This window comes from Tupaia chinensis, unplaced genomic scaffold, assembly GCF_000334495.1.
Source record: "Tupaia chinensis unplaced genomic scaffold, TupChi_1.0 Scaffold144247_1, whole genome shotgun sequence".
NCBI classification, from domain to species: Eukaryota; Metazoa; Chordata; class Mammalia; order Scandentia; family Tupaiidae; genus Tupaia; species Tupaia belangeri.
Window position 1 is genome coordinate 1,488,828 of NW_006204105.1, and position 10,183 is coordinate 1,499,010.

Consider the following 10,183-nt stretch of genomic DNA (forward strand, 5'->3'; position numbering starts at 1 on the left):
TCTTTCCCTTGAGGGGAATCCTTCTTTGAGGTGGGTGGGAGGGCTTCGGATGTTCTCATTAGCCCACACTCAAGGGTGAAATGATGACTAAGGAAGTGCCTATAGTATCTGGTTCTGGCCCAGGGGAGGCAGGGGGTAGTTGGATACCAAAAGTTTTAAAGTTGGAATTCAGTTGGCTTTTGATGGGGGCAGTGGTAGAAAGAGCTTTTAAAAATCACACAAGTATGAACTTAAATCTAGCTCTCCTATGTATTAACTGGGGGGCTTTCTCAGATGTGGTTTCTTCATCTGAAAGACTGAGGCTGACAGCTGTGAACTCTCTCAGTGGGTGGAGATGAGCAAAGGCACTTGGCACTGAGCACGGCAGGTGTCCCAGGGTGAGTCTCTGCTTTCCTGTCCCATTTTCCAATCCTCACTTTCCCACCTTGCCCCATGTCCCCACCCCCAGGCCCCTCTACCTTTCAGGTTGATATTTATGATGACCGTCCTGGGGATGACATTCATGACGTCAATGATGGAGGCTGCGTGAATGACAACAGAGACACCCTGGCAAGCTCTCCTCAGGCACTGCTCATCCAGAATGTCTCCTTCCAGCATTATCAGCTTGATCTTGTTCTGGAGCTCTGCGTGAACACCAGACAGGTCATGAGACGGCTTTCTGGATCTGTCTGGGAAACATCCTGATAAAGATAACATTTCTTCAGGCCTTCAAAGGCGTTAGAAGGGAGTATGGAGGACTGAGAGCACATTCCACAGAAAGAATATGTCAGCAAAGGCACAAAGGCAAGAACGTGGAGCATTTACTGGGGAAGAGCAAGCATCTGTTTCTACCTTATCTCATTCCAGAAAAAGAATCCGATGGGCCAGGCAGTGGCATGGCAGAAATACAATGCTCTGTGATGTTGGACCCATAAGGGAGCCTACTGGGTTCATGTCTGGAGGCATGTGCACGCCAGATGCATGTATGCCTGTGATCCAGCTGGCTGGGGCTCGGAGTGAATTGTAGTGTGAAGATCCTATTGGGGGAGAGGTGCCTGTCTCTTTTCCCATGGAAGAGATGAACTTATAAATAAGTGAATAAACTAAAAAATAATTTGAGCAGTGAGAGATCGAGAGGGCCTGGAACATAAACATTGTTAAAGAGAATCATAAAATGTATTTTAAAAAAATCAGGTGATTGGGCCGGTTGTGGCCTAATGGTTGAGGGCTCTGGATCCCACGTGGCCAGCCACAGGGTAAATCCCAGCTCCAGTGACTTAAAAAACATGCCGGTGCATAAGTGTGTGTGCTCAAAATCCTGATGGGATGAAAACAGAGGAGGAGAAAGGATTGTGTTGTGACCACGCCCTCTGGAGTTGTTTCCCTCTCTCTCTCTCCGTCTCTTTCTGGTGATTACACACACAGGGGTAGGGACAGGAGATACTAAGATGGTTGTGGAGAGTTAAGAATTAGAATTTAATTCTGTAGGGAATAAGGAGTCTCGTGAGGGTTTTGAGTAAGAGGAGAAACAGAAGCAGAGTTGTGGAGCAGGAAGCTAACTTTGGCCTCAGGATTGCAAATGGACTGATATGAGGGTTTGAGGGACACAAAGGTGATTAATTGAAAACTCATGCCAAAGTACAGATAAGATTCACTGGAGCCAAGGTTCCTGCTGTGTTCCAGCTGGATTCCAACCTTCTACAAGGGGGGAGGACACAGATGGAAATTTCAGACCTGACCTTGACAAGTCCTGGCACTTACTGGACCTGGGCTGAGAGGAAAAGGAGGAAGCCTTGGTATTTCCTGCATGGGTGACTAGAATGGGAGGAGAGCCTTTAACTGGGAATTGAAGATGGGCTCATTGATGATCAATTTAATTGGGAAACTCTTACCAGATATCAGATATTATCAAAAGCAGTTGTCAGTGCTAAGAATGAGTCAGCCATCTACCTAGCCAAGGGCAAGTGGATAGAATATCCCTGCCCTCAGGCTCCTTGAAGTCCCCATAACATTACACTACCAGTAATGTCACTTCAAATTAGCCAACAAAATAAACGCCATGTTACACACAGTTTGAATAGATACCCTGCTTGTTTGTGCTTTATAATTTGCATAGTTTTCTCGTTTCCTTTTTTTTTTTTTTTGAATTAAAAAAGCTTTTGGCTGGGAAGGAGTGTGTGGTCCCATGGCTTAGTGGTTAAGGGAGCCAGATCCTAAGTGGCTGACCATGATTTGAAACCTGGCCCTGGTGGCTTGAAAAGCATGCCAGGTGCATGTACGTGCACGCCCCCAATCTCAATAGGATAGAGAAATGGGGTAGAAGGAATTGCAGTATGACTATGCCCCAACTGGGAGCAGGGTGCTTTTCCCCTCTTTCTGTCTCTCTGTCTCTGCCGATTACAAAAACAAAAAATGATTTTAAAAATGTTCTTATATGAGACAGAGAGAGAGATTGAGATGGGCACCCCCAGCAAGGCCCCTATGTTGCAAACCCTCTGCAGATGACTTATTTCCTAGCTATCACATGACAGGTATTCTGATTTCCACTTTAGAGAGGAGGAAACAGGTCCAGAGTGGTAAAGGGACAGATCTAAGGTCACACTTCTTGTGAAGGCTTGAACCTGCCTCTGCCTTCAAACCCTCTTCATGTTCCCCTGTGTCCCGCATGAAGGACCAGCTATCAGCAACTAGCTTTTCTGAGACAGAGTAAACATAGCTGAAATTGTACTGAAGGCAAGGAGACAGAAGTTCAGAGTGAAAAGTTCAGGACCCAGGCAATTCCTTCGGGGCACACAAGCAGGAAGACAGGCCTCAAAGGGCGCTGCTGGGCAGGGCATAGGGCACAGCAGCCCAGGGTAGCCCTACCCCGGCCTTCCCTCCTCCTCTTCCCTGCTTCTCCTCTGCTATTGACTTCGGACACACTGGCTCAAAGGATTTGCTAGGCTAGGCCTTTCCTCTTTTTGTGTCCAAGGAAGGGAGGAAGATGTGATGGATTCCAGGAAGTTTGCCCAGTCGCAGCCAGCTGAGTTGGGTCTTGGGGTGCTCTTCCTCTAGCTACTGTGTTTTTTTTTTTTTTTTTTTTTTGATTAATATTTCCTCATTTGGCTTGAAATGTAGGATCTTATACATCTCAAAGGTTTGGGATAGAGAGGAAGTGAGACAATTCTTTCTATAAAGAAGGGAAACAGGCATAATAGTTAACGTGCTAGACTCCCATATGACCGACTGCGGTTCAAGTCCCAGGTTCAGTGGCTTGAAAATCACGCCACCTGTGTGTGCGTGCCCAGAATCCCAAGAGGAGAATAGAGAAGGGACTGTGGCGTGGCCATCCTCTCTGTAAGGTGATTTCTCACTTTTCCTCTCACTGACTCTCTTTGTCTCTGGAGAGCATATGAGCTCTATAGTGGGGTGGGGGGGGGTACCTTAAAAAAAAGGGAAACGAGATCCGAGTACTATGGAGATGGAATTCTGCTGCAGGGGTAATAAATTAACTGAGAGAGAAAATGAGGAAGCAAAGTAATGAGCCTGACTGGGATACACAGAGTATTACTCACAAAAACCAACTTCATTTGGATTCCTTCATTTAAATCAAAACAAAACGACAGAGGCCCCTGACACAATAAGGACACGCTGCTGAGCAAAACAGATACCATCTCTGCCCTTACAACAGAGGTTACGCAGGAAGTTGGTGAATGAACGGTACCGAGAAAAATGGGCTGGTATATGGGAAGTTGGCGCTTTTTGAAGCGTGGAGCGAAAGTACCTAATTAAAAGGCCAAAAGAATCAGGACCAATTTTCTTGGAGGAAATAGATGTTTAAATTGAAACCTGGTTGAATAAGCCAGGCAAATAAATTTTGAAATAGACCATATAATCAAGATGTCAGCTACTTATTTTTCTTCTCCAATGATCTCATTTTTAGCACAATGAAGAAAATCAGAACGTTTATACATTCGTAAGGGAAATGACTGAGTTTTAAAATGTAAACACTTGTTCAAGTTTATTTTATTTTAGTTTTAGAATTAATTAATTAAAAAAAATTGATGAGAGAAAGAGAGAGGAGAGAGAGAGGAGAAAGGGAAGGTGAGAAAGCAAGTTGCTAGGTCCAGGACTTGAACCGTGGTCAGCCATGTGGGACTCCAGCACTCTGAACCACCTCAAGTTTATTTTTATATTCCAAGTGTTTCTTTTTACCCAAACTATATTTTACATGGTCAAATTTAAGAAAGTTTCCAAACTGAAATATAATCATAATAGCTGTATAGATGTCAGCAAGAGATCTCCCGTAGACTAAACTAGGATAAAGCAGGTCTTACGGATAAGGCCGGGTACATTGACCTGACTCCTAAACTTGCAAAGCTTCTTACTGATGCTATTGCTCCTTGACAAATCTATTTTTAATGCATTATTTTTCTTTGAATGGTTCAGTTTAATTCAATAAAGCCTTAAAACTTTTGAATTCCTTCCTATACCAGGGACATATCCCAGGTATGATACTAATCCTTAAGGAACTTAGAGTCTAGTTAGGTAGAAAGAATTGGATAATTCCAGTACAATAAGGTGGACTATGTACTGAGAACAAGGACAGCTGCCATTTAGCTCAGTCTAGGGGGCTAGGGTGTGGGCAGCTGAGGAAAGGTCACTCCAGCATCAAAAGACAAGCAGGGCTGAGCGTCAGTGGTGCACATCGCTGCACGATACCAGGAAGACCCTGGGTGGATGCCAAAGCCAGGTGACCTACACATGCCAGGAGTGACTGTAATCCTGGCTGGCTGAGCAGCGAGAGTGCGTGGATGGCAGCATGGGAAGATCCTGTGCAATATCCCTGTCTCTCCCTACCTTCTCCTTCTCATGAAAAAGCAATAATAAAAAAAGGTTTTAAAACTGCACACACATAAAAAGACAACTAGACTTTAGGAAAAAAAAAAAAAAAAAGAGGAATTGCTATTCCAAACCCGGAGAAATCAAAAGCTGAGTTCTCAGGGCTCCAGAGAGACCAGAAGAGGGCACTGTGGCGTTTGGTGAAGGAGCCATCACTCCCTTCTCCCAGGCACCGTGTTTTACAGACTGATCTGTAGTTGCTTTTATGGTGTGTGCTGGAAGTTGGGTTAGAGGAAGGCATGGAGAGAAGAACCTAGATGAACTATTGGTTAAGAGCACAGATGGTGCAGCCAGACTGCCTGGATTCAAATCCAGCTTTGTCATATTCTAGCTGTGGGACCTTGGGCAAGTGAATTGACATCTCTGTGCCTTATTCATTAGAAAAAAAAAAAAAAGGTAATAATATTACCCATCCCCACTGGGCTGTTTGAGGAGCAACTGAGCTGATACATGTAAAACATTTAGCACGGTGCCTGGCACAAAGAAAACACTGTAAGGCTCCTCTGTTATTATCTTTATGCAGACCCTTGCCCATCCATTACACCTCCTGAATTTTCACCACTAAAGAACTATTCCTCTAGGCTGAGCATTGTGCTTTCCTGCCATTAGATGTTAGACTGCAAATATTGCTGAGACAAGGATGAAAAGCAGTTAATGCTGGTCATGTGTCAATGTTTGTTTATTATTAAAGCAGAGGGTGGAAGGAATTAGATTTTTTTCTTTAAGGTTTTTGTCATAGGGTGCATACACTCTTCAGAGAGAGACACAGAGATGTAAATTAAGATATCACTCCCTCTGGGGGGGGGGGATGACCATGCCGAAATCCTTTTTCCTCCATTCTCCTCTTAGGATTTTGGGCATGCACATACACATGCCTGGTGTGATTTTCAAGCCTCTGGGCCTGGGACTTGAACCATGATCGACCATGTGGAAGTCCAGCACCTTAACCACTAAACTATGCCACCTGTTGGCCTGGAAATTGGGCATTTGAGGTCAGAGAAAAAAAAAAGAAGAGGAGAGTGATGGTGTGGTCCTGGGTGCTGTCAAGGTGGCAGTGTTTGTAGAGCACGAAGCTGAGTGAGAACTCTCAGTCCCCCTATCTCGGGGGTAGGGTAGGAAATTGGTTTCGGACACATGGCGGATGGGGGGCACGGCGGGCAGTGGGACAGACTAAGGGTTCACTTTGCCAAGAGCCAGCTCTTGGGCTGAGCGGGGGTCTCGGTGATGGAGGTCCAACTGAACTCTGCTGCCCCTCAGTCAGATGGCCTCGGGCAAATCATTTTACCTTTCTAGACCTTGAGGTCTCCATTGCCCAGATGGGTGACCCTTTTCCTATCCTCCTCACAGGGTTACTTTGAGGATCTAAGGATGAAAATGGTTGGAAAATACACTGTCAATCCAGCTTTAGCATTTGCACCAGAGGCATCAAAGCGATGAATTATAGCTGGTACAGCAAATTCCAGAGTAAGTTTGTGATAATAAACTGAGACAAAAGATCAAAAAGAGGTGTACAAAACGAGGTGTGTCTGGGCTCACGCTGCTGCTGGCTCTGGCTCCACACTGATCATGTGTGCAAACTGTCTCTAATGCTCTTTCTTGTTCTCTCTCTCTTACACACAAATACACGCACACACAGACACCACACTCTACCTTCACTTCTTATTTCACCTTCACTGAAAATGCTGCAAGCTACAAACAGCCACCCAAACCCCACAAAACCCAAGAGAGTCAGTGGTCCACTGGCGAGGTCTCCGGCGAGCGATCTTTTGCTGATCTGCACAGCGATTGTCAAGTGAAAAATCTTCGAACAATAAAGACAAGAGGAGAACCGATGTGTGATATATATATTTTTTGGAGAGGTTTTTGCTATAGGGTGCGTGTGCTCATCAGAAAGACAGAGACAGAGAGACAGAAAGCTAGAAATCACACCACCACCACCACCACCACCCCCGGGGGAATGGTCACACCACAATCCCTTCTCCATTCTCCTCTCGGGATGTTGGGCACACACACATACGCGCCTGGAGTGAGTTTAAGCCAGTGGGTCCAAGACTCGAACTGCGATCAGTTACATGGGAGTCCAGTGACATAGCCATTGCACCAACTGCTGGGTCCCCGATGTGTGATTTTCTAGATGAGAAGGAAAGAGGCCTAGAGGCTAAAGTTTCCTCTCTAGTTCTGGATCAGGGACCAAATCCAAGTTTTTAGTACATGACCCAGGACCTTCTACACCACGTTCTGTGTATTCCTTTCTGTTAACTTTGAACATGGAACTAGCTGTGATTAACCTATCATAGTCTTTGCTTAGCTAGACGAGCCACCTTTCCCACATCCACACTTAAAGCATGCCCATGACTTGAATTCACTTACTAGAAAATTCTTCCTTCACTCTCGGCCTGAAGACTTTGTCCAGGGCTCTGATCTCCTGCAGCTCCTTCTCCTCCATCAGTAAGTGGACGATCCTTTGTCCCAAAAACCCTCCTGCTCCTGTCACGAGGCAGCTCCACCCAGTCATAGTTAGTTTATGGCTCCAAGAAACCTTCACTAGGAACCAGAAATCACTGGTGTGGGTTGGGGGCAGATTCTATTACAAGGTGATCCTGGAGAAGGCTAAAAAGAGACACAAAATGGTTATGGCTCACCAAAACCCCCTTTGTCTCCTTTCATTTTAGCAAAACTCCCACCTCCCCACCACTACCGAGAGTGAAAAAGAAGGCAAAAGGTCTAACCTGGCCGTGTGCAAATCCAGACGAAAGAGCTTGTGAGCTGGTCTTCTGCTTCCCAGGGCAGGACTGGAGCTTTTTGTACCACACCTCCTGGTTATTACCTTGAACTGTTGCTACATACTGTTGCTCACTCTTCCTCTAGGCTCCCCTGGATTGGTGACCTTAAACTGCATCTGTCACTCCTCCTAGGCACATCAAAATCAAAGGAAAGACTGCTTCAAGGCCGCAGCATGATACAGACTTGCCTTTCACCTCAATAGGACACCAGTTCAGTGATAACAGCTAGCTGGGATCCACAGTCCACAATCTTAAACAGGAGAATTCCCCATATACAATGTAAATTTCAGCCTTGTGCAGTTAACACATCTGGAAGAAAACTCCCATTATCTCCTCTCTCCACATCACTTATTTATTTACTTTTATTATTTAAGACCTTTTTTAACAAGTGCTTGCAGTTTGTTGACTTTTTTGAAAAAAAAAATTGAGTTTTAAACTTTTATTGCAAACTAAAAATCTCAACTTGACCACTGTAAAACAATTTAAAGACCTTTAAAGGTGCATTGAGAAAAAAACAGGATTAAAACAAACAAACAAACAAACAAACATTTGTCATTACCAAAAAGAGACATCTTTAAGCAAAAATAAAAACTCCATGCTGCACAGATAATGCAGATAGTTGCAGTTATTTGGTCGATGAGCTAAAAGCAAACATTTAAGGTCTTCAGCTCCAATATTTTGCTTATTCCTTAACTGCTGGACTTTCACATTCACTTCTCATTGGAAAAACTAAATGGGATGATGATAGAGTTGGTAGGCTGGCATTTACTCAGCCTGCCCTGCTCAGCCTCCAGAGTGGATGAATTCTCAGCTGGGGGATCCACTGCTTTTATCTCTTTGCCATCTTGTCATTTAGGGTTTTTCCCGCCTGAGTCTGTTGGTAATTGAAGTTGTGGCAGTCCTGGTGGCTGGGTGGCTGCTGACCCTGGGTCTCATGTCCTTGATTGTCCATATCCTCTTCCTTGCCGTTCTCTCTGGGCTGTCTTTGGCAAGGAGGGCCCCTGCAAAAATCATGTTCTATAACCCTGATAGATATCCCACCTCCCTGGTCTACCTAGTTCTCAAGCACCCTGGTGATCAGCACCCTCCATCACTTCTCCCTGTACAGGAGGGTGGGGAATACTGCAAGTCAATGCTCATAGAAGTCTTCCCCTGCTCAGAATCTTCCGCTGCGGTAGGGCCTAGGGCCGGCATTGTTGGGCCTGGCCTTGGGGAGCGCTCTCTGATCCCCACTCTCATTATTCTGGCAACTTTGCTGTAATGGCGTTGAGGACCCCTGTGACATGGCCACCGTCGGTGGCATGTTCACTGCCTTGAACTGGAACTCCACCAGGGCCTGTGACACCTGCTGCTACGCACCCTTTTCTCTTTGGCCGTCCAACTCCACAGCCTCTCCCTCTCCTACCCTGCGAAGGTACTTCCTGGGGGTATGCTTCCTCACAGCAGTCTGCTGTACACATACGCCTTCCTCGGTGTCATTCCGGTTGATGAAACCATATCCGTTCCTTCCTGAGCCATGTCACAGTTCCTAAAACTCTCTTGAGATGACTTGTTTGTCCCTGTCCACAGGGCAGGCGCCCCTGTGAGGCAGCCAGGGCCGCTGCTCCCCGCGCTCCGCCGGTGGTGTCGGGTTTGGTGTCCGCATCGCTCAGGACGGGTGGCGGCGGCTGGGTCTCAGCCTCTCAGCTCCTAGTTACGGTGGTGGTGACAGGGGCCGGCCGCAGCTGCGGTTCCCCCCGGGGTGTGCTGGTAACAACGCTGGCGCCGGCCGGAGGGACTGCTCCCGGCTCTTTGGGATCCGCTTTCCGCTCCGCTACTGATGGAACTCCCTGTGATTTAAAATACCCCTGCCACCAGGCAAACTGTAAAAACGCAGTAGCGGCAGCTCCACTTGCGCAGTTCTGTGTGCGATGACGTTCCTTCCCACTATATCCAACACCTCCATTTTTTATTTTGCCTTGGAAAGTTCTGAGTTTCTAGAGAGCATCACTGAGGGAAGCTATTGAATGTAGAGAGCCGTCTAGTTGTGGGCTCGACACCAGGGAGGGATCTGTAGTCCTGGGCCACAGTTGTCCTTCCGGGGAGTGTTTGCACTCACCCTACCTTCTGGCTGCAGAACCACGCTTAGTAAATTTGAGAACTCAAGATGCTGTGGGTGCTTCTGAAGCCTTTGCCCTGTAGTGCCCAAATGCCACTGCCTAAGATTCTCAAGACATTGTTTTCCCTCCCCTTAAAAAAAAAGCCTAAGGTATAATTTACATGCATGAAAAGCCCAGATCTTGTTTAGTTCAGTGAAACTTGACCATTATGTGTACCCATATCATTACCACCCAGAAGAACATAGAGACCATTTCCTTCATCCCAGGAAGTTCTTTTCTGCCTCTTTTCAGACAATTTACGCTAATCCATCCTCAATCTACCCCAGAAGGATTTACTTTATAATTTTCATTCCCACAGAATTCCCATTTTATTCCTATATTCTCTCATTTTTTCCCCATCTGAGATCGCTATGGTTCAGTATATATATATATATATATATA

General features: G+C 45.9%; 1 protein-coding gene across 2 annotated transcripts in view; it reads right to left on the reverse strand.

Moving 5' to 3' along the window:
• The window catches only part of LOC102470981 (3 beta-hydroxysteroid dehydrogenase/Delta 5-->4-isomerase), a 12,033-nt gene extending 4,283 nt beyond the window's left edge, over positions 1-7,750 (reverse strand). Inside the window, exons 1-3 of one of the 2 annotated variants that reach the window (XM_014583311.2) lie at positions 7,590-7,750; positions 7,231-7,470; positions 459-680 (exon numbers count right to left, since the gene is read on the reverse strand). In XM_014583311.2, coding sequence (XP_014438797.1) covers positions 459-680; positions 7,231-7,375 — 367 coding nt within the window. In that variant the 5' untranslated portion in view covers positions 7,376-7,470; positions 7,590-7,750. The remainder of the gene's footprint in view (positions 1-458; positions 681-7,230; positions 7,471-7,589) is intronic. The other variant, XM_006166297.3, reaches the window with a different exon arrangement.
• Positions 7,751-10,183: the final 2,433 nt, after the last annotated feature.